Source organism: Phyllostomus discolor, chromosome X, assembly GCF_004126475.2.
Source record: "Phyllostomus discolor isolate MPI-MPIP mPhyDis1 chromosome X, mPhyDis1.pri.v3, whole genome shotgun sequence".
NCBI lineage: Eukaryota > Metazoa > Chordata > Mammalia > Chiroptera > Phyllostomidae > Phyllostomus > Phyllostomus discolor.
Genome location: NC_050198.1, coordinates 22,540,214 through 22,565,048, shown reverse-complemented (window position 1 = coordinate 22,565,048; position 24,835 = coordinate 22,540,214). Strand labels below are relative to the sequence as shown.

The window sequence follows — 24,835 nt, the reverse complement described above, 5'->3', positions numbered from 1 at the left end:
GTCTTGAGATTCATATATATATTTTTAGGAATTAAGCTTGACTGTAATGCAAGGGATGGGAGACTAAATTAACAAAGCAACCCCTGGAATGACAGAAGACTGCCTAATATTGCAGAAATTACATTTCCACCAAACAGCAAAAGTGGTACAAATAAGATAAAGTTCTTTACATGTCAGAAAAATACACATTTCTTGACCACATGAGTTTGAAGCATGAGAATTTGTGCCTACTTACATTTTGTACTTAACATTAAGTGCTATTTGGGACTTCTATTTAAGTCCTCATTGAATTCCTATAGATGAAGCTAATCTTTCTGCTTTCAGCTTTTATAAGAATTGGAAGAGACATTGAGAAACTTGTACTGCTGCTCCCAGAGACAGTATTTCCCCTCTGTTGTTGCTGAAGAAAAAGACAGACTCCCTTTACCTGCCACCCTCCACTGGACTACTCCTCCCAGGTCCTCACCCTCCAGCCCCTTCTTCAACACAAGGGTGAGTTTGTTGGTGGACTCACCTGTTTCTGTGGACAATCTTGTTCGAGTACTTCTTTTTTCAAAAATCATGCTTAAAGCCTTGCCTTTCAATAAAGGCAAATACTGAAAATCAAGGACAAGAATACAATTAAGAAGAAAAATATCCAATATCAAGGATTATATTTCAAAATTCTTTACATTATCAAAATACAGAATAATTAATCACTGCTTCCAAATAAGTATTCAAATGTCACTTAAAAAGTGAAGTTAAAGTTGTTGTTTTTTTTTCATTTTCTATACAAATGGGGAAAGGGAACAGGAACTCCCACAGATTATTGGCATATAATTAGAAAGTATTTTTAGTTGCTTTGGGTTCAGTCTAAACACTTGTTCAAAGTTTATTAATATTTCACATTGGAACCACCTTCTTACTTAAATCCATGTAAGACCCCATCAGTGTTCAATGACCTTGAAGATGGAAGGTTTGGAGATGTTTTCTCAGCTAAGAACATGCTGCCCTGTCACAAAATGGGACACTAAGGCTCCTAAAGATGAAGCCTCAGAGTGTCAGCTACACTTTCATTATGCATCCTCATAGGATTGCAAAGGATTTGTCTATGAAAGTCATGTGGAAACAATCTGGAGAGTTTGGTGTGGGGTGGGGCTCTTTTTCCTTCCTCTTCTATAGATGGACTTTACTGATATGATGAACTCTGGAACAAATAGATTCCTGCCAGTTAAACATCCTCACACACAATGTAAAGAATAAAGGCCTGGGATCTTGGGAGACCTTTTCTCCTTATTTCAGATCTTCTAAAGGAATACCATGCCATAACAGTTGCAGTCACTCTGTTTTCAGTATGTTCATAGGAACTTGAAGAGCTCATGAACTAGATAAGAAAATCAAGGTTGTGTAAAACTTTCTCAACCTGTAACCAACTTTTTTAAAAAGTTTTTAAACAAGCTTGGAATACAAAAATGATTTCACAATTAAGCAGTCTAAATGAAGCCACTGCATTAATTAAGTATTTTGCAAATATAAATTGCTCAAAATGCTGAATAATGATTATAGCTAAGCACCATATCCCATCTCTTCTCCTACTTGGTTACCATTTAATTATGTGTAATTATGTGGGGGTTTTTTTTTGCTAATCTTAATTTTTAAAACATTGTCACATCATTGTAATTTTTTGACATTATCCTAATGATCATATATCTGCTACTCATTCACAATCAAAATTTGTAGAAAAATGTATCATCCTTATTTTTAACTTGATAGAAAATGCACAGAGAAAAGAAAGGAGGTATAAAAATAAAATCTTTCCAGAGAATGATTCCTTGAGTTCTGATCCAGTTAATAATGAATTTCAACATTCCACATGAAAGAAATGCAATGATTTGTCATTGAATAACTTATTTTTATGCTTTTTATATTCCTATACAGTCAGTGATAATCAACTAACTTGACTGTGTGGTTTCATTTCTTGCTACTGTTTAGGAATTTTAATGTTTTCTTTTGCCTCTTTCTTTGTAAGGCTGATTTTTAAAAAGCTGATTGGTAGTAATGGAAGATGAAAATGCTACTTACCTCTCCTTTCTGTTTTATCCTAAATTTCAAATCTGCTGATAGCCATAGCATATACTTAATTTCTTCTCCTGTAAAGTCCTTTAGAGTGAGGAGGTCACGACCCTTGAGCTGTACTTTATTTTGTAGTGGTTGTCCACATCTAAAAAAAAAAAGAAAGAAAAAGAGAAATATATATTTAAGAAAAAATCATGTCCTGTGATGACTCAATGTTTTATTTCTGAAACAAAACAGTAAATCACATGTAGCCTCATGTATCTCTGCAAAGTGCTAATGCACTGGAATTGATATGGCTGTGGTTGACATTTTAGATATTCTGTATTTTGATTGTTGATAGAAAAAAAATTGGAGAAATTGAATTCTTATTTGCTGCAAATAGCCATATGAATGGCTTTGTCATTTACTAGTTGTGCAACTTTGGGTAACTTAACCTCTCCCTTATAGGATTTATTGTTAGAATAAAATAATTTGTTACATGAAAATCAGACAGTGTTGGGTATATAATAAACATTTGATAAACATTAGCTGTTACTATTGAAACCATTAGATTGTTCAATCAGAACTTGTAATATCCATACAATAGAAAACAAAGTCATTCTTTTTCCCCTACTACCCTTGAAATCTATTCGAGATTTGTTCTTTTTACTTGTCCCTGGTCAAATACAATGGACATGGTGGCTTTTGTAGTAACTTTCAGCAGGGGAGGAGTCCTCTGCTTGCTTGATTCCCTCAAAGAGTCTCAGTAGAATGATGTGTAATAATAAGAATGATTTTTCAACTTTAAGAGATGTACTGCAAGTTAATACCTTTTGCCTTCCAGCTCAAGCCTAACTCAAGCTGGCCTCCTCTCTAAGCAGAAGAGGGACCACAAGCTGTTCCCTCTGATTTTCTGCCATCAGTGCATTCATGTAAAGCCAACAGAAGGTGAGGAGTTAAGGGCCAGGCAAACTCTGGTTCTGTTTTAGCAATCTAGCATTGATGTAGATGCCTGAGTCTGACACTTTGTCTTATGGGGTGCTTTTCAGGGTCCCTTGGAGTACTTTCTCATCTGGGAATTTCTCACAGCAGTCCTTGATGGCAGATAATTACATCTCCTCTGCCATCTAAGAGGCTACCTCCAGACTCTTCCTGTTGACATCTCCCCACCCCCTCAGCAGTATTTTGGTCATGATGTAAAATAATACCATGCTAGGTCTCTTGGGTGTTCCATGTTGGTTCAGGAGAAGCCCTTCATGTTCTATGCTCTTACAAGAGTCAGGGTCATCCCAGTGTGGACTCCTCTCTTTTTCTGCCATAAAAAACAGTTAGCCATCCAGTCCCTCTTACTTAAGACTTCCCAGGTAGAGGCCTGAGATTAGTGTATTATGTCTACAAGCTCTCCCATTCATTGATGCCATTGGAGCCACTGTCCCTAGGCTTGAGATGAGGAAAGAGTACCCCTCTATGTGGGACACATAATACATTTCAAAAATGCTCTTCTAACCTACTACCTGTTTCTTGGTTTCTGCATACATTTTAGAAGCTACAGGAAGTCACAGATGCATTGCAAATCTATCTCTTAAGTATATTCTTTGCAAGTCCTTTTTTAGTGATCTGGCATCTCATTTTGGAATGAAAGAAGAGTCAGCACCTATTGGGCCTGGGCAGAAACTGAGACAGACAGTCCCATTTTAACATTCTGTTATATTGTGATGACAATAATTGTTATTTGGGATGATCAGTATATAAAATGGACAGCATTTATTCTTTCAGTATTCCCAGTGTTATTTCTACTTAACAATAATTAGTGCTATATATCATTAGAAATTGTGAATAACCAAGGGCAAATTGGGGTTTATCACATGTATTAAACATTAATTTTACTAGGAGTAGAACTGTCACAAAATGGTCATGCTTAAATTCCAGCCTAAGCACAGAGCTTGGGCTACTTGAGGTAAAGAGTGAATTCTCTAGTGGGATTTATTTATATTCTTTTGCAATGATGATATTAAGATTATAGGTAGGAAAATCATAAATTCACTCAATTTGTTGTTTATACTGCATGATGTGAAATAACTTTAAACAAATGAATGATTTTAGAGAAATGATATTTCTCTAAATACCCAACTTTCTGGCAGAGTTGATTTGTTCATTTATTAGTCAATAGGTAAGTGAATTTTTTTCAGTAGACCTTTTGTGAGATTAAGCCCTTTAAATATTTGAGTTATTAAGGAAACTATCTTCCATAATGATGATTTGTGGGTTAGTTGGCTAATGGTTGATAGAGTGATTTAATAGAAGGTCCTAATGACATATTCAACTCCAATAAAAAGTAGTGTTTTCAACTTGTGTGTGAATCTAAATTTTGGTTCACATTTCTATTTCAAAGATGAAACATTTTTTAAACTTTTAAAATATGTGACTCATATATTCTCCAAATGGAAATTTCTTTAAAGTATCAGTCCTCAGTTTTTTTACTACAGACCCCTCATATTTAAAAATTTTGAACTGGATCTATAATACATACATATTAGTTTATATTATATGTTAGTATCCTAATAGATTATGTACATAACAAAACATAAATTAAAATAAATAAATAATTAAAAGTTTAGACTGAGAAGAACCAAATATTTAAAAACTAAGTTGTAAATATGAAAAATACTTTACTGGTTAAATAAATTTCTAGAATAGACCTTCATTTTTTTTCTTCTATGGGAACCCTAGTAAATAGCTTACAAAATGGTGTCCAATATCCCGACAGTAGTAGTCAGTGATTTAATAACTTTAGAGACATGGCATGAGGCAGGAAATTTTTTTTTACATATGTAGCTTGGTTATGTGTTTGGTTCTGATAACATTAATTAACGATAAATATTAAGCAATACTTAGACTATAAAAGTACTGATATTATTGAGAAATAAACCATTTGACTGATATTCATGCATTTTTTAGGGTCAACTGGATTTGTTTTCTGAGGATCTGCAAACAGGTTTAACATGTCTGGCCTGGAATGGAGGCATGGCAGCTTCATTTTCCAAATTCACATTTAGGGAAGTTTTGAAAATATTTGTTTCCTCTGGAATAAAGTCCAAGCAACATTAAATCATAGAAGATAAACTCTCTTTATTCTGTGTCTTACAATAGTACATTAATATTCCTTGTCTTAAGCACTTCCTCCAATATTATTTTAAAAGGGGGAACACTTTGCTTGGAAAGCTCTGCTCCCCAGGATTCAAGAATCTGTGACTCGTCACTATAGCTGCTGAGCTCATATCTATCAACAACAGGAAAACAACCTATGTGCTAATTTTGAGGTTTTATTTTTTGCCTGGAGCTCAAGCAATATTTTTCTGGTTATTTTGGAGCCCACAAAAGCTGAGTCTCTGAACTGCCACACTTAAGAGATTCAATACCCTCCTCCAATCTCAGTCCCTGTAGGGTTTTGTTTTATCTATTCCCTTCTAAATAATCACAGGACTATATGTTTCATTTAAGAAGATATTATAGATCTTAAAATTGTGTTGTTGTTGAATCACAGAGAAAAAGAATTAGGAGTGAAAATCTTGCAGGTAATTAAACTATTTTCTCCCTTTTCCATGCAAGGAAATCATAAAATAATGGTGAAAGAGGAGGCTCAACAACACCTTCAGTTACTTCAGAAAAGCTACAACCCTGCCCTGGCCTGGTAGCTCAGTTGGTTGAAACGTCCTGATGCCAAGGTTGTGTGTTTAATCCCCAGTCAGGGCACACGGAAGAATCAACCAGTGAATGCACAAGTAAGTGGAACAACAAATTTGATGTCTTTTTCTCTCTCTCCCACCCCCCTCTCTAAAATAAAAAAAAATGAAAATGTTTTAAAAACTTCCAATATCTAGCCCTTATTATTACCCCAATAGAAGACAAATTAGGGTTTCCCCAAATTTGTTCTTACACACTTGAAGAAGTTTCTAAGTTGGAGGTGTGGTTAGAGTTCATTTTAGGGTTAAGGTTAGTGTTCTGCTGTTGACATCACATTATGAGATACTGCTTTTTTATTTTCACATTAACAGATTTGAGTTTGAAAGTAGAAAAAAAAACACAAACATCCTGCATGAATCTTCCTTTTTGTCCAGACCTTTCATTTTCAAATTTATATAGTGACAGAAACTTTATTTCAAATTATTTTTCTTAGACTACAAGTGCTTAGAAGAATATCTCTTTGTGACTAGTCACAAATGGCAGCGGCTGATAATGTTGCCCTCATTCTTGTTGCCCTGGAATTGCACCTCTGATTAATGTTAGCAGAAAAGCTCTTTATTTCAGACAGTTCTGGCTTTGAATTGTAGTGTGGGACTGTAAATAACCATTAAATCTGAGTAATCAATGGGGAAAATTACAATTATTCTGTGACTTTTAAAATTTTGTCAAAACATTAAAAAGTCTGTTGTTGTCAGTGTAAATACATGGGGGAAATTAAAAGGATAGTAAAACATATATAGAGAGAGTACACTGTAATTTAAAACATTAGAAACATTGAGAATTATAGTGTTTTACTTCTTTGTAAAAACTGTCAAGTAGTTTCAATAGTGCATGCCATCTCCTTATTGTATAACTTAAGACACTGAGGAAACATCTTTTCTATGCTTTGGCAAATTGTCATGTTTCTAAGTTTGAATCAACCTCCACCATTTATCCTTTGCATTTTCAATGTTGTGAAATATCACTGAGAATTCTTTTATTTATTTGTTTTATATTTTATTTACTTTTAGAGAGAGGGAAAGAAAGGGAGAAAGAGAGGGGGAGAAATATCTATGTGTGGTTGCCTCTCACACACCCTCTACTGGGGACCTGGCCCACAACTCAGGCATGTACCCTGACTGGGAATCTAACCAGTGACCCTTTGGCTCACAGGCCGACACTGAATCCACTGGGCAACACCAATCAAGGTGAGAATTCTTTTAATGTGAGGTGTTTTGCTGGTGACACTTCCTCTGGAACATCTTCATACTTTTTGTCACAACCACTTTCTTCATTTATGTTGATCAGTTTCTCTTCACTAAGTCCCTCTAGCTGCATATCTAGAGCCTCTCAAACAGTAGCAGGGTCAACAATCCCACAGTCAGCTAGTTCTTTCTTTTTTTTTAAGATTTTATTTGTTTATTTTCAGAGAGGGAAGGGAGGGAGAAAGAGAAAGAGAGAGAAACATCAATGTGGAGTTGCTGGGGGCTGTGGCCTGCAACCCAGGCATGTGCTCTGACTGGGAATCGAACCTGCGACACTTTGGTTTGCAGCCCGCACTCAATCCACTGAGCTACACCAGCCAGGACAGTTATTTCATAAAAACATTAACATTTGATTCAAATTTAACTTCCAGTGCAATTTTTTGTTTATCTGCTGCACTTTTATCTCTGTCGGACAATTCCTTCTTTCAATTATCCATTTTCATAAAACGTCACATGTGTTTAAAAGTGGGCAGCACAACTATGCTTTTTTGCTATATGTATGTGAACTGAATAACGGATGCACAGTGAGCAATCACCAACAGACTTTGAAAGAAGGAATGTGATTGGTCACTGATCATGATGTGCATCTGTTATTTACATAGTGATTTGTGAACTGAAGAGCTAGCAATGAAATTTTTACTTTATGCAACTACTCAGAATTAATATACCATGACAACTGAAATTTGAACTGTGTACTTTGAACACTGTACTTATTTAACTAAACTGTAGTAATTGAAATTCCTGCATATTGGGACCATGCAAAGGAAGGACTGCCTGTATTCCAAATGTTTTCCCAGTATAAGATTATTTTTTTAAGATTTTGTTTATTTATTTTTAGAGAGAGGAGAAGGAAGGGAGTAAGAGAGGGAGAGAAACATAGATGTGTGATCGATACATCGACTGGTTGCCTCTCACACACCTCCAACTGAAGACCTGGCCAGCAACCCAGGCATGTGCCCTGATTGGGAATCGAACTGGTGACCTTTTGGTTCACTGGCTGGCACTCAATCCACTGAGCCACACCAGCAAGGGCCCCATTGTAAGATTCTTATATGCCATTCCTTCTGTCCTCTGAGTTCTCAAGATGGGCTTTTTGTCTTCCTTAGACTGGATGCTTAAATATCACGTCCTACAAGAGTCCGTCCCTGACTGTACTGTGTAGTCTCCACTTTGTCTTCATTTTGTTCATAATACTGATCACAGCAATTTTTAAATATATATGTATGTTAATGTTTATTGCTTACTTTTTTATCTTCCCATTGGATTATATGATCCATGATGTCAGGGTCCCTGATATTGTGGATCCTGCCTGTTATATTCATTAATATTTATGCAGTGCTTATTGAAATAACTGGGATATAATAGGCATTCAATAAATATTTCTTAAATAAATGGGTGAATGAATGTCTCTGGGGCAAAAGTAAATCAGTTTGTATAAGAAATTCAGCAGATTTCCAAGAATTAATTTAGAGATTTGTCATGATGGATTTTCAATGCTGTGACCAAGATCTGATGATAAAAGAACCCCAAATGCCCCAAATCAGAAGTAATGTTGAGGCAAGAACAAGTATAGGCCTAGTGTTTTGCTAAAGCTGAAGTCCCTTAGGGCTCAACCACTCTAGTACAGTGCTTGCATTACTGAGAATAATGGTTAGCCATATGCATGTGAAACAAGGAAGTTTTAACCTTGGGTCCTAAGTGCAACATTCTGAATCAAGTGCAAAAACCTGGAAAACTGATGAGAGGACATGATGGGATAAATTTTTGCCCATGACAGCATGAGGGCCAAATCCAAAGTATCTTGATAGTGAACTATACTGATATTTGATTCTCTCTATCCACAAACCTCTTTTGGACATATTAAGTCTCCAGGATTCTTGGGGACAAAAAGGGTTAGAATGTCATACGGGCATGTGAGGACTTCAGTGACTAACTAGAAAACTTTAAAAAATTGCATCTCAAGTGGTAAGGGGGGTCGTACTGTTTACACAATTAAAAAATCATTACAGTAGTCACCACCTTTCTCAGTTCTAGCTAGGAGGTGGGGCGGGAAATGTTTGCTTGGGAAAAAGAGCTATGTTTTAGAGATACCAAAAGCTAACCAGGAAAATTTATCACTGGAAGGAAAGCAAACACAATGGTTCCAGTTTAAATTCTCATCCTGTTTACTATCTCCTTATAGCACCCTACCTTCCCTCCAAAATGAGACTGCCACACCTCTTTCCTAAACTCCTTAAGCTGTCACAGGGGAGGGGTTTTAGGGGGGACTAGATGAAAGGAGGTGAAGGGAATTAGCCAAAGAATATATATGCATGACCCATGGACACAGACAACAGTCAATGTGGTGAGGGCGTGAGGGAAGAGTGGGGAGGGCAGGGGGAGGTGGGCAAAGGCAGGGAAAATGGGGCCATCTGTAAGAGTGTAAACAATAAAAATAAAGTTTAATAAATTATGGTAAAGTAGAAGAGCTGCACAGTTTCATCATGCTGAAATGCCTCCACCACAGGCCCCCGTTTTTCCTATTCCTTATCAAGTAGTTCTTACTTTCTGGTGATAAACCCACACTGGAAGTAGCCATTTAAAACCACTGGCATAAATGGCTATTAAGTTCTCCTAGACACCCCATGCTGCAGTTGGAAACAGCCTAATCTGGTTCAGGAGCATCCAGACCAGGGCTGGAGTTACTACTTTATTGTTTCCATAAAATGCACGGTCTTTTTGCACTTAAATGTGTCTCCTTGGTAAATCAGACCTAAATCACATTATCATTCTTTAGCCAACACATAATAAGGAAGATATAGTATTGGAGAAAACAATGGGAACCACGTACAGATTTTCTGGCAAAACTGTCATTGTCATTACAACCTGATCAAAACCAGAATTTTGAAAAAGGCAAGACTAGTCCCTTACATTAATTTTATCCTTTGAAAAAATAATTATAGTGATTTCTCAACCCTAAATCACTGAATGCTAAGAAGTTAAGCCAAGGTAATAGTAGATCCTTGTGTTAGCTTTACCCAAATACCTTCCCAGCTAGAAAATGGAAGAGTATTCTCTATTGGAAGAATGAACTTTTTATTGCTAGAGTCTACATTTTCCAACTCTGGTAAATTGTTTGGAGCCTGGGGGGAGACCTGGATATGTTCCCTTGTATAATTATATTTTGTTGGGAGAAAAAGTGCTTGATTCGAGTAAAATGTGGTCAGTCAGAAACAGACTTTGCCAGAGTAGGAAAAAATTCAGTGTTAAATGATATTTTGATCACTGTGAAGAATTTGAGATAAAGACTTTAGCTTCTGGAGGCATAAGAGAGGGCCAAAGGCTCCTAATGCTGAGGTTTTGGTGTTACTTTAACATTGGAGATGGATGCAACAGTTAAGGCTTATTTTCTTTGTTGTGTTGTTGTTGTTGTTGTTGTTGTTGTTATTGTTGCTGTTACTTAGATATTTTGGCTATACCTAAAAAAGGGATATTGTGCAAGGGTACATTGGCCAACTTGATCAATCTGGAAGGATCAAAGTAATCAGAACAGTATAATGAATAGAACATTGGTATTGAATTCAAATTCTAGTCCTAGTTCAACTATGACCTTTGCAAGGTAATTTCCCATCTTTGGCCTCAATTTCTCATCTGAAAAACTAAGAAAATGTATTAAAAGTCAGTGGTCCTGTATGTCTTTGTCTTCTACAACACTTATAAGCACAAGATTTCCTATGGGCTATACTGGAGTCATCAAATTCTCAGTGGCCTAACTTTAATTCTACCCCTCTCTTTCTCAAAAGGTATATTACAATGCATACAAAGGACAGTGACTTTGTTTTCACAAAACTCTTGAATCTGACCCTACTGATTTGATCCTACTGAATCAGAACTTACAGAGTCTGATTTGATAAAAGCAAAAAACAATTTTTCTAAACTTATTTTATGATTAACAACAATAACAATAATTCATTAATAAAAATGTACTTGAAAACTTTCTCACTGTTGCCACATACTCACATGTGGTATAAATCACTATTGATAGCTGGGTGACTATGTGGTTTCTAAAATATCTCAGATTGTCAATATTCTAAAACTGTGAAATTTTCCCTCATCTGAAAATTGATGAGTGAGATGATGTTTCGCTTTGTGCTGACCTACTATGAAAGGGTTGGAAACACAAAACTGATAAAAATCTGTGGCTGTCTCTACTTCTTTTGTCTTAGTTAAATTACTAAATTACTAAAAATAACAAACTGGAAATAAAACCCAAATTCTACTGTTGACCAAGGGGAACATTTAAACATCATTTCATTCCTGCTCTCATGCCCTGTATAGTTTTCTGAAGTCCAGAAATATGTTGTCTTAAAGGCATTCATTTTAGTTATGTAAGAAAATGTGATAATCAAAGATGACTGCTTTTTCTCCTCTATGCAAACACATGGGTGGACTGTAATCACTTTGTCTGTATCTACATGTGTAGCTGGGCATGAGCATGGGATGAAGGGAACATAATGAGTTATGTAAGCCCTCAGAGAGGTCTGGAATGAAATACCTGAAAACCAGTCACCTCCAGCTCCAATCCATAACCTCTACAGAATTGGGTGGCTTAGCTCAATATTCTCTGAAGAAATTTTTATTTGTGAGATAAAATTGAACTGCACTTACAAAGTGGTCTTCTCTGATAAAGAGATTTTTAGTGGTTTCTTTAAAAGACATAGTGGTTTCCCTAATAGGCAACAAATCATAGGACTCTATGTATTATCCAAACACAGCCAGGCTCTACAGTCTTGTTTGTGAGATGAAAAGACTATGGATTTGGTGTTTTTGGTCATCTTGGTGTCTGATCTTATTAATTTTGTAAAAATAATAATAATAATAATTGACTACAAATGATTGATCCAGAAGCCAGCATGGATGGCTTCAGCTTCACTTAAGCTATAATTTTATCATGTCTATGGTGACATGCTTCTCACTTCAAAACTGTGCAGTCCCTGTTTTGTGGCATTGTGAAACCCTAACTACATGTTTCCTATAACTCTCCAGTCATCAAAGACTATAGGTCTTATTGGAGACTGGAAATTCTGAATTTATCTAGCTGGCAGCTAGTGTGGCTAACTAAAAAAGTAGAAAAGAAAAATACCCATGGTACATGAGAATGACACCATTTCAGTATTATCCCATTTTCCAATAGATACTCATGCTCTTAACTTCCTAATAATAGGTGATTTGATGCTTTCACATTTTCAAATGGCATACTTTTGCCTCAGCCCTCATTTACTATGACAGATGGCTAGCCAGGATTTTCAGAATTGTAGTCTGATGTAGCTTGATGTAGACAATAGAATATTAGTAAATATCAAAAGCCCGAATATTTTGAAGAGGTTTTGCAAAAATTTATAATAATTATTTTTAAAAATCAGTAATCACTGTACTTTGCAAAGAATATATGTTTAAGTTCCAAGCTTTGGTGTTATTTATTTAGTTGATTGTCTTCAGTTCAGTGATGACTCTGTTAGAAACTATGGGATAAAATTTCATCACATTTTTATCTGACAAAACTCAGTGAGATGGAATAATAAAATAATGAACATTTGTCTGTCACTTTATAGTTTTCTCACGTTATATCATTGATTATCAGTAGCTGTGACTTTATGTGTCTGGAATGAAATATCTTATTTACCACTGTATCTCCCTCACCTTGCCTAGGGTGTGGCGCAAAGTAGGTGATCAATATGTATTTAGTAAATGAATGATTGAACTACTCTGTGGTGGAAGCAGAATGGGTATTACTCTTTTCTCCATTTTATAGGTGAGTCAACATCACAGAAAAGTTAAGTGACTTGCTCAAAATTATAGCCAGAAAGTGGTGGTGCCAGGCCTTGAACATAGTTCTTGAGACTCCAAAACACGAGCTTTCCTCCAGATTCTTGGATATATGGTCTAATTCTGAAAGTAATTGGTAAACCCCATAACTTCTCTGGACTTCATTTAATTTATCTGTATAAAAAGATAAGGCATTATTCTGTTGCTCTGAGGTCTCAGTTAAGTCTACCACTATGGACTTAATTTACAATATCTTTTATAATGAAATTCTGTCTTCTGAGAGTTTTATATTAACCAAATAAGTGGTCCAGAGAGCCCAAAGCTGTGAGATGGCCCAGAGAAGGGAGGCTGAAGGCCACTGTCATCGGGTCATTTCCTAACAGTGGGAAGAAACTTCAGACTAGAAGCTTCCTCCTTTATGAAGTCAGTGAAGTTGTTTTGGGGTTGGTTTAGGTTGTGAAGAGGCCCTGGAAAATTATATCTGATTTTTAACATGTTCTAATTACTCTAGAAGCTTTCTAGTAACAAAGTCCACATTTATAACCTTGCTTACACAGCTAGCTCACCACCTTCCCCACAGACACACTGTGCACCATTTTCTACCACATGCTCCATGGCTCTAATCTGGATGTAGCTTTTATTATTAATGCAGTGGAGACAGCCTCCTTTGTACATGCTACCGAGAATTTCAGGGGTAGATATCAAATTTGGATTTTATTTTATTTATTTTTATTTTTTAAGTATTTTATTTATTTTTAGAGAGGGGGATGAAGAAAGAAAGGGAGAGAAACATCAATGAATGAGAAATACATTGATCAGTTGCCTCTCACACACCACCAACTGAGGACCTAACCTGCAAACCAGGTATGTGCTCTGACCGGGAGTCGAACTGGGAACCTTTCAATTCCCAGGCTGGTGCTCAGTCCACTGAGCCACACCAGTCAGGGCTTGGATTTTATTATTAAAAAATCATTCTTCACATCACACATAAGGCTCCAAGTAATTAATTCCTATGCCCTGGACTGATTCATTATTTTCCAGAAAAACCATTGAACACAAAGCTGAAGGCCCTGTGTAAATTAGTTCCTCTAATTTACTTCATCTAGTTGCTCACTTGAAATATACACAAACAGAAGATGTCAAGAACTATGCCTGCTATACCTGCTGTGGTTAGTCACCCCAATCCCCAAACGCAATGAAATCTGATTACAGAGGACTGAGCAATGAAAGCTCAGCTGGAATTAGAGACAGCTGTCTCTAAGGGTCAAACCTGGCATTACACTCTGCAGAAAGAGGGCTTTTGAGGCTGCATTACTCTACAAAATAGATAAATTTCATTTATCACCATGGTTCCTAAATCACACTGAAATCTCTGTCCATCATCACTTACCGAAAATTTCGAATCACAAAACTGTGACCATTTCTAAGAGCTGCATTGTTCAACAGGATCCTCAAATTAAACAGCATCTTCTTTTGCTAGTGAAAAGGATGATTCTATACTCTTGAAAATGCCTCACCGAAGTAGTCAGTGGGGTTCACCTAAAAGCTAAGAATGCTTTTGATTGCAGCGAGAGAGCAAAGGTAATATTAACCTTCAACTACCTTATCAAATTCCCCTGTTTAGAGATACTGCAGGGCAGGGTTCAAGGGTATTTGAACTTTAAGCCAAGCTTCAGCACTGTATATTTTTTAGAAGGAATTCTGAGTCTTTTGGTGCATAGACTCCTCATTTTTCATAATATATTTATGCTGTCACATACTTGTACAAAATCAATTGACAAGTACTCATTGAGCATACAATATATGCAAGGAAATGCATTGCTGGCCACTGTGAAGGCACATAGAAATAACTCATTCAGAAAATATGAACTGGCAGTGCCAAACCCCAGATGTAGATGCGACAGCCCTGAGTATTTCCAGTGATATCACCTTCATATCTCTAATTCCCAACCTTGACACACACACACACACACACACACACACACACACACACAAAATAGAAAGAAGTGCCCTGTGGAAGCTTTCAGTTTTAGCTTTTAAATTGATGATGATGATGATGATGATGGTGGTGGTGGTGGTGGTGGTGGTGTGGCAAGAAGCTGGAGTGAGAATAGAAGTATAGTAAAAATGTCTCAGTCCTAGAGCTCCCATTATGTTTTGCACATAGTAGATCTTCAATAAATCACTAGCTGCCTATTAATTCTAGCAAGAACTCAGAATCAGTAGAAGTGGGGAGGGTGGTTCCATATGCTTCTATAGCAGCCTCTCCAGCTCACTAAGGGGCTATCCACAGTTTCATGTTCATTCATTCACCCACACTTATAAATCAGATATTTTCAAAATCTATTTTGTGTCAGGTATTGGGTTAGGCTAGAATTTCAGAGGAGGAAGATGAGCTCACCTTTACAGAGTTTATAGTTAAATAAGCGTGATAAGATTTGTAACTAAATATCCCTAACACAATCCAATAGGAGATGTCCAGATGAAGTGCTACCACATCATAGGAAACAGGGAACGCCCCAAGCTGGGAAGGGCAGGAGGCAGGAAAAGAGGGAAAGCAGTGGGGGCTGCCTATATTGGTCAATTTATTTGACTTTAGCAAACCCAGGTAAGCACTTGCTACAAGTTTATATAACAAAAGAGAAGTATTCTTTAAAAACCAACTATGGCCACTTCAGGGTCAGGGATGGTTGTGATGTCATCATTAATATCAGCAGGAAAATAAATCCTGGCACTATTCCCTTCTACTTACAGGGAATGATGTGGAATAAAGAGTGAGAAAGACCAAAATTTCCAAATCTCTGCTAAATCTTCTGTTTTGGAAAGAATATTCCAGGCAGAGGCAAGTGTTTACAAAGCTGTGGAGGTAACAAGGTATAGAGTGAATGCTTCAAGTGGGAGAACAGGTCGATACTTTCTTTGAAAAGATCATAAAGCATCTTGGAAGAGGCAAAATGGGAAAGTTGTTGGATAGGGTTCAGAAAGTGAAAGTGGTCTATGTAATGCAGGGAAGGAAACTGAATGTTTGCAAGGAAACCAAGGGAGAAGACATCAACCTGCATTCTAATATAAAGTCCATATCTTTAATCAACTGTGTTACTTACACAGACAACTCATGTGAGCAATGTATGGGGAGAAATCAAGAAGTCTGTGCAGTGCTTTGGTAGATAATGTGAGCAGCACTTCTGAGATGTCGAAGTAACTCATAAACCCTCATAATTCTATAAAGGTAGGCACTCAGTGCACCAGAGGGATTAAAACTTTAAACCACCCATTACCCCCAGAAATATTGGAAGAGAAGTGCTACTCCACAAATGGAATGAGGTTAAAGGCAATTTCACTGAATCTCAGAAGACAATATATCTCAGCTGACATCTGGGTCACATGTGGAAAAGAAACTTACGGAGTTTTCATTTGTCCTCTCACTCCATGACTCCTCTAATTCCTGTTCAACTACCTGGTTTGGCTCCCTACCAAGTTCCCTTCCTCCATTTGGCCCTCCATTCACTCATTTTTCTCTGCTGCCAACAACTGTGCAGCCACAATAGGCTGGGTCCCTGTGCTGGTGTTCTCTTGATGAGTCCCTTCCTACGTGTAGTTCACCATTTGGAATGACTCCACAGCACTTCTGTATCTGTCCCCTGACTCCATGTGTTCTAACCAAGGAGGAAGGACTTGTTGCCTGCTCCCTTGCTTCAGGCCCCATGGGACCTCCAGCTTGGCTTGCTCCTCATCCAGCTTTGAGCATTGAGGGTGGGAGTAGGGGTTAGATGGGGTTCCTGGATAAGGTGGCACTAATCCTTGATGAACTGGGAAAAATTAGGTAATTGTCAAACTGGAGGGACCTATAAAGGATATTACAGCAAAGGAAGGAACTTGTGAGTAGACCCAAAAGAAAGAAACAAATAGGGTGTGGGGGGTAATGACAACTGATTCACAATTGGAAGCGTGGATCAACCGCAATTATTGACCATTAAATGAAGCCATGCTACCACCAAACAAATTATAAAACATAAAACCATGAGTGTCTATGTGTCATCCACATCCCCTTTGCATTTGGTCTACATACCTGCCACTTCTTAATGCAACAACCCATGGCTGTCTACCTGAGGATAAAATTCCCATACTCCTCACCCTTGTGTGGGTAACCATAATATGTGTTTTATTCGCTCTCCCAAAGGTCTCCAGTGGGACTGAGCCTCCATTTCCCACAGTAGAAACCTGCTCATTAGTGTGCCCTTATTAGCTGTCTTCCCTTCAAGGTGTCATTTCTCTTACTCCCCTACCAGTACTTCCTGGGATCATCTTCCATATAAACTAAGTCCCTTTCACAATGTCTGCTTCTGTGGGAACTCAATCTTTGCTCAGGTCTCCCTTATCAACAATTTTTCGTGTTCTGCTTCCTGTTCTCTTCTCTTGGCCCCTATTATCTCTGATTTGGTACCTGGGCTTTCAGTGTCAATATCTTTGTCCCCCATATCATAAGGAACCCCCACTCTCAGATTTAGTCTTTGTTACCCTGCCACTGGTGGTGTGCTGGTAAATTTTTAATAAGCAGTTCTTCAAAAAAAGAAAAAAAGGTTTTGATTTCTGGCATTGACTGATTTGTCTGATGTAAATGTTCCTACCATGCCATGGTCAGCTTTAAACTACCACAGTGACGTCACTTAATACAGAGTTGGGAAGAGAGGTATAAGGTTGGCTCTTGCAAGCCATTGTGAGCTGGCTCCAGTACACCACTGACTACAACCCACATCCTGAAAGGAGGATTTTTTCAAGATTTGAAAAGGAATATTGGAGTCAGATTGTTGAGGGATTTAGAAAGCCATATTATGGAGTTAAGAATTTACTCTATAGTCAAAGGAAGATTATTAAAATTTTAGAGCTGGAGCAGACAAGGGGATGTGTGTCAGTATCTGCATTGTATTTTGAAAACACTAATCCAGCACCATTGTGTAAGAAGTACAGTGGGGGGAAAATGGAGACAAGGAGACACAAATTTCTGTGTTATAATGGCCTGAGTACATACTGGGGCTGTGGAAATAGAAAACAGGGGATGGGTGCAAGAGAGATTTAGGGATTAGAATCCACCTATCAGAAGAACAGTTGATTAGATGTTGAGGGGAGATGGAGGAGTTAATGAGTCTCTAGGATTTTAAATTTGGGCTATCATATTTGAGTCTAAAATTCCAAATAGCCAATCTGGGAATATAAGCATTGTGAGTTCCCTGACATTTAAAGTTTGTGAGTATCATGTATGAACTTGTAATATTTCTTTGAAATTGTTACTGGGTCTCCCTAGTGAAATCTAAGCACCAAGGAAGGAATCGATGTAATGTAAAGGAAAGAATTATGAGAGGGATGTTTGAAGTTCAAATGTGACCGCTGGTTGGCTGGGTTCCTAACTGATGGTGAACTTGTCTAAGTCACTTGACTCCTCTAACATCCTCACAGTACTCATCCCTTCAACTAAAGGTATTATAAAATGAGCTGTTATATTGGTTGGTAAACTTTAACATGTTAACCAAACAGAAGATACAGTGTCTAAGAGCCTCAGCTTAGCTATTGCCAAAGATCTATCACAAATTTGAGCTCTACAAATAAGACATATGGCTGTTATTGCAGTGAGAAGCTCTGCTTATCTCAGAATGTTACTAATTAGATAAATACTTTTTATAGCTGGTTATCTGGAATCTTTAAGACACTAAGAAACCACAGCATTTACATGCAGTACATACTTTAGTTACAAGCTCTGTGAGATTGTTGCTGGTGATCTATCTTTCACTGGCTATGAACAAAGAAGCACATATCCCTGTCTGAGGCCAGTAGCCATACTGTGACTATGAAGAGAAGCAGCCTTAGAATGAAGCTGTGGTTTGGCAGAGTGGAAGAAGGATGAAACCTGATCATGTATGACATCATTTAGTTGCAAAGTCAACCAACCTCATGACCCTCCTCACCACTAGAAATCTTGTTATGTACAATAATAAATGTCCTTTTTCTTTAAGCCACTCTGAATTGGATTTTTTGTTACTTGCAACCAAATGCATGCTGACACATTATTTGGGTTAGGTTTTTGAAGGTTTATTTCTCATGTAACAGGCAGAGAATGATGTCTTTCAAAGCTGTGTTTCTAATTCAGGACCTATTGTTTATTCATTGAATAACCTTGGGCAAATCAATTTCCTTATCTGTAAGTGGAAACAATATTCTTATTCCCTCCTTTATTTTTTTATATTTTGGTTAAATTAATGTATTGATATGTTTTCTTTTAATTTTTCAGGCCAGGTTATATGTTAGATATATATTTAACTTTAGAAGAAACTGCCAAAATGTTTTCCAGAGTGGCCATATCATTTTACAGTTCTCCCAGGAATACATGAGGGCTCCAGTTGCTCTGAATCCTTGTTAGCACTTGGAATTATCAACATTTTTCATTGTTGCCATCCAAATAGGCATGTAGTAATTTCTAATTGTGGTTTTAGTTTGCATTTCCTTTAAGGCTAATGATTTTAAGCATCTTTCTTTGTGCTTATTTGCCACTCATATAGCTTCTTTGGTGAAGTATCTGTTAAATCTTTTGACAAATTTATTTTTAACTGAGCTGTTTGTTTTATTGTTTAATTTTGAGAATCTTTATATATTCTAGATACAAAACCACTTTTAGATATGTAATTTGTAAATATTTTCTCCCAGTCTATAGCTTCTCTTTTCATTCTCTTGATAGTGGCTTTTGTAGAGCAAAGGTTTTTAATTTTGATCAAGTTCAACTTACCACTTTTTCTTTTTATGGATTACAATGTTAATGCTATATCTATGAACTCTTTGCCTAACAAAGGTCACAAGGATTTTGGGGCTATGTTTTCTAAAAGTTTTATAGCCTTACAAGATTAATATTAAGTTTGTTCAAAGTATAGGTTTAGGTTGAGATTTTTTTGTGGAGACATATGGATGTCCAATTTTCCTTTGTTTAAGAGCCCTTCATATCCTGGGTCACATAAAATTTGCTGAAGAATCCACAAAATTATTCTGTGTTAATTCATTTGACTGCTTCAGAAACTGTAAACTTGTATCTTATTGTAAGGGTGTATTATTATGTGGCTTGGATCTGCATGGAAATTGGCAAAAGGAAATAAGTTAGAATCACGATAGTAAAGTAAATCACCCATGAGTTGGCTACTAATTTCCTCTCCACTTGTACATATATCACCCACAGAACTCCAGTTTACAGATAATCCAAAAATTAATTTTAATTAACAGATGGTAATGGGACTTTGTAAAACCCCTCTGCACCCCTTTTTCCACCATACCCTTTCCTTTGAGGCATTTGAAGAAGGTAAAACAGGGTCTTACATGAAGGTCGACATTCTAAATAAGAGCATAAAATGCTGATCATCAAATTCAAATGCAATCTGTCTTCTCTTGTCATATAAAAACCACAATTTTTTGAAGCCACTCTTCTGTTAAACATTTACTCTGGCAGTTATTGATTTTAAGTGGACGCTAGACTTTTTCAGAGCTTAGTTAGGGACAGAAATCTCAAGTTTTCATACATGGTGCTTTTTATTTTGTGATCTGATAAATTTTGGCATTATAAGGCAAGATTAGGAAATGCACACACAATTTATGAAGTAGGAAAAGGATAAATATGGTTAATGATCTAAACTTTAGTGTCAAAGCCAGCTGAGGTGCAAAAGGTGATGTTATCTTTCATGGTGCCATTTTATTTGCTCAAGCTCCCATCCAGAATTCTAGAGACATCTCTTCCCCCACAGGCTGATTCCAATTCCTCCCTTGGGAAGCACAGAGGTCAAGCTGTACATAAAGGTGATTTATTAGCTGACCAAAGGTTATCAGGCATTAAACAAACAGGGAGCTCACAGAGTTTCAAGGTTCACCAGTGTCTCAATAATCATCCCTGATGCCCCTTAGTATTGCCAGATAATTTTAGAATCTGAATGATGTGGGAATCCTATGAGGCTATTGTCACTGCTTTCTACTGCCCAGGGTTTGTCCAGAAGCACTGTCTCAATACTAATGTCCATGACAATATTCTCCCCTTGAGCCCAGTACACATATCCTGATGTTCTTAAAATCACTGCTTGGTGAATTCCCTCCCTGCCCATTTCTAGTTCTTGAAGATACCTTCAGTCATCTTTGTGGTTGGTGCCTCTGTCAAGACACCAATTGGGAAGTCCTCTTGATCTGTTCAGGATTGTTTTATTGGGCCTCATCTGCTAAGTTTTCTGTCCTTAAGCTACTAGCTAGACACAGCCTTCTTCTCTTAATAAACTGGTAACAAACAATTCTGTGCTCTGTGAGCATAGGACCTGCCCAGGACCCAGAAGATAGACTATGAGAATTGTGTTCCAAGACAAGAGGGAAATGAGCCCATTTCCTGGAGCTTTGCTGACTCTTTGGACTCTGTGTAATGGAGATTGGGCACTCATGATTACCAATTTCATCCTCCAATTAACAACCTCTTTGGGTGTTAATGATGGATTCTGAGATCACCCTCAATTGTTACCCAGTGTATTACCATCAAAGAATAAGCTAATCACCTGGAAGCCATATAAGGAAAATTAATCCAAGCATTTGGGTAGTCAGTTAAGGTTGAAGATCTATTTATTGTGAGCAAATTCATCTACCTCTTTAAGCCCCAGTTTCCTCTTACGGCTTTTCTTATAGCAGTTATCTTATGGCTTTATTGTGAAGATGAAATGTAATAATGAATAAGAGTACTGTAGCACAGTAGTGGGCTCAGTGTTCAATAAATGTTAGCTTTTCTTAGTTACTAGCTAGCATCAGTGCATATAATGAGAACCCCAACCCCATCCCAGGTAGTTGTTGGCTTATTATAGTCACTTTCCCAGAAATAAAAGTGTTCAGGTGCCCAGATTTCCCGCCCCCCATCATTGTCCCCTAAACCAGTGATTTTCAACCTTTTTCATCTCATGGCTCACATAAACTAATTACTAAAATTCTGTGGCACACCCCCCAAAAGTATATTTTTTACAAAACTGACAATAGGTATAATTTTCACACCAGACAGCTATTATTGTGTTGGCTGTTGTCATTTTATTTACTTGACAATGTAACTGGGAAGTGGTCAGTGCCCCTGACTAAATAGTCAGGTATTGCATGTTTTAAAAATTCTTGTGGCACAACAGTGTGCCTCTTGCATCGCACTGGTTGAAAATTGCTGCTCTAAACTAATCAAAAATAAGAAAAAAATGTTTCTCAATGAGGACCCATAATGGTTTTTTTTTCTCTCATTTTCCTCTTCTCCCTAAATGATGGGAAAACCAGGGACTTCGTTCTCAGTACTTCAACTGCCTAACTTTTTAAGTTTCTAATCTTTTGTCTGCTACTATTTTCCTTCTGTAGCCCTGCCATGCTAACCAACCTATCTTATTTGAACTGGAAAAAAGATAAAGTAATTAATGATTGCTAAGTGCTTTGAAAAATACAAAGGACTCTATAGATGTCATGGGTTATTATTGCCTTCCAGTATAAGGAAACAGTATAATAAAAATAGATCATAAAATATCTTTGCTATCATGGTCACTACTCTTTTTGACAGTTAAAATTTACAGTTGCAGCCTGTTTGTTCAAAGCAATGAGGGACATGAAAACAATCCAGTCATTTTCATTTTCCATTTTTATTTTATCCTCATCCAAGGACTTTTTTTATTGCTTTTAGGGATAGAGGTAGGGAGAGAGGAGTAGAGAGAGAGAAACATTGATGTGAGAGAGAAGCATCCATCACTTGCCTCCCGTATGTGTCCAGACTGGGAATCAAACCTGCAACTTGGGTATGTGCCCCTTCGCTTAGAGGATGGTGCTCCAACCACTAAGCCACACTGGGCAGGGCAATCCAGTCATTTTCTAAAGTAGATAACCCTGATCAATTAAAAACAAAATTACTCTGGAGACATCAGTAACACATTTTGTGAATCCATGAGAGAATAACTCATCATGATCACGTTCAGTTTCTAATGACATCGCTGACTCTTCATCCACCCACAAGAACTTTTTCTGTAATGAATATGCTATTCATATATCTTCTACACAAAACAGTTTATATCACTACCAGGTGTTTATTTTTATGCATCATGAATCATAGCAGCAGGACTGTGGATAGGGAGAATAAATAATCCAGGTAACCTTGTGTTAGGTAGGGGGAAAAGTGTAAATGCATTATTGAGTTTAGAAAAAACTTTCTGATCAACTTAAATTAAAAGCTATTTGCTAGTTTTTCTATTATAATTGCAAATGGGACAGCATTTTTAACTTGCTAGGTGTAACTGCCATACCTGGAAGCCCACCTATTTCTTTGTGGTTGGGGAAGCCTCAGGATGTTACTAAGATTTTACAAATGATTAAGACATATGGCTATGGCTGCTGTGGCTCAGTGGATTGAGCACTGCCTGTGAACCAAAAGGTCACGGGTTCAATTCTCAGTCAGAGCACATGCCTGGGTTGCGGCCGGGTCCCCAGTGGGGAGTGTGCAAGAGGCAACCACACATTGATGTTTTTCTCCCTGTCTTTCTCCCTTCCACTCTGTCTAAAAATAAATAAATAAAACCGTTTAAAAAATCTATAAAAGACACATGGAGGGATGCAAAGAATTGGGTTTCTCTTTTTTACAGTCATACCCATTTTTCCCCTTTTCCCCCTCCTCCCAGCACCCCCTACTCCCTCAGGCAATCCCCCACCATTGTTCATGCCCATGGGTCATGCGTATAGGTTCTTTGGCTACTTCATTTCCTATACTGTACATTACATCCCCATGGCTATGCTGTAACTATTTGTACTTTTTTTTAAAAAAAATCTTTTTTTATTTATTTTTAGAGAGTGGGGGAGAGAGAAAGAGGAGAGAAACATCAATGTGTGGTTGCCTCTCACATGCCCCCCACCACTGGGGACCTAGCCTGCAACCCAGGCATGTGCCCTGACTAGGAATCGAACTGGAGACCATTTGCTTCAAAGTCTGGTGCTCAATCCACTGTGTCATACCAGCCAGTGCCTGATTGTACTTCTTAATTCCCTCACCTCTTCAACCATTCCCCTACCTGCCCCTCCCATCTGACCATGATGAAAACATTCTCTGTATCCATGATTATGTCTCTGTTCTACTTGTTTGCTTAGTTTGTTTTTTAAGATTCAATTGTTGATAGACATGTATCTATTGCCATTTTATTGTTCATAGTTTTGATCTTTTTCTTAAGTTCCTTTAACATTTTATATAATAATGGTTTGGTAATGAACTTCTTTAGTTTTTTCTTATCTGGGAAGCTCTTTATCTGCCTTTTGATTCTAAATGATAGCTTTGCTGGAAAGAGCAATCTTGGCTGTGGGTCCCCACTTTTCATGATTTTGAATATTTCTTGTCAATCTCTTCTAGCCTGCAGTTTCTTTTCAGAAATCACCTGACAGTCTTATGGGAATTTCCCTGAAGGTAACTAACTGTTTTACTCTTGCTGCTATTAAGATTCTGTCTTTATGTTTAACCTTTGGCATTTTAATTATGATGAGCCTTGGAATGGGCCTCTTTCTTTGACTGGATCTTTTTATGCTGTTGAGGTCCTCGCTAAGTTCCTTGAGCATCCTTATAACCAGTGTTTTGAATGCTGCCTCTGATAGGTTGCTTATCTCTCTTTTGTTTAGCTCTTTTTCTGGAGTTTTGATTGATTCTTTCATTTGGGCCATGTTTCTTTGTCTCCTTGTTTTAGCAGCATCTCTGTGTATGTTTCTATGTACTAGGTAGAGATTTTATGACTCCATGTCTTGATAGTGTGGTCTAATGTAGGTGTCCTATAGGGTCCATTGGCACAGCCTCTCCTATTCCTCAAGCTGGATACTTAAGATACACCCTTCATGTCAGCTGAGTATACCCTCCTCTGGTAGTTGAGCCTTGGTTGCTATTGGCAGATCAATGGGAGGAATTTATACAGACAAGTCAGCTACCGGGACTGGCTATGACCACTGACCACAAAACCCTGCCT

The 24,835-nt window shown here is 37.4% G+C and overlaps 1 protein-coding gene across 1 annotated transcript in view; it reads right to left on the bottom strand.

Moving 5' to 3' along the window:
- OTC (ornithine carbamoyltransferase) overlaps window positions 1-14,402 on the bottom strand; it is a 64,490-nt gene extending 50,088 nt beyond the window's left edge. Inside the window, exons 1-3 of the mRNA XM_028523451.2 lie at window positions 14,218-14,402; window positions 2,062-2,200; window positions 515-596 (exon numbers count right to left, since the gene is read on the bottom strand). Coding sequence (XP_028379252.1) covers window positions 515-596; window positions 2,062-2,200; window positions 14,218-14,294 — 298 coding nt within the window. The 5' untranslated portion in view covers window positions 14,295-14,402. The remainder of the gene's footprint in view (window positions 1-514; window positions 597-2,061; window positions 2,201-14,217) is intronic.
- Between the last annotated feature and the right edge of the window lie 10,433 nt (window positions 14,403-24,835).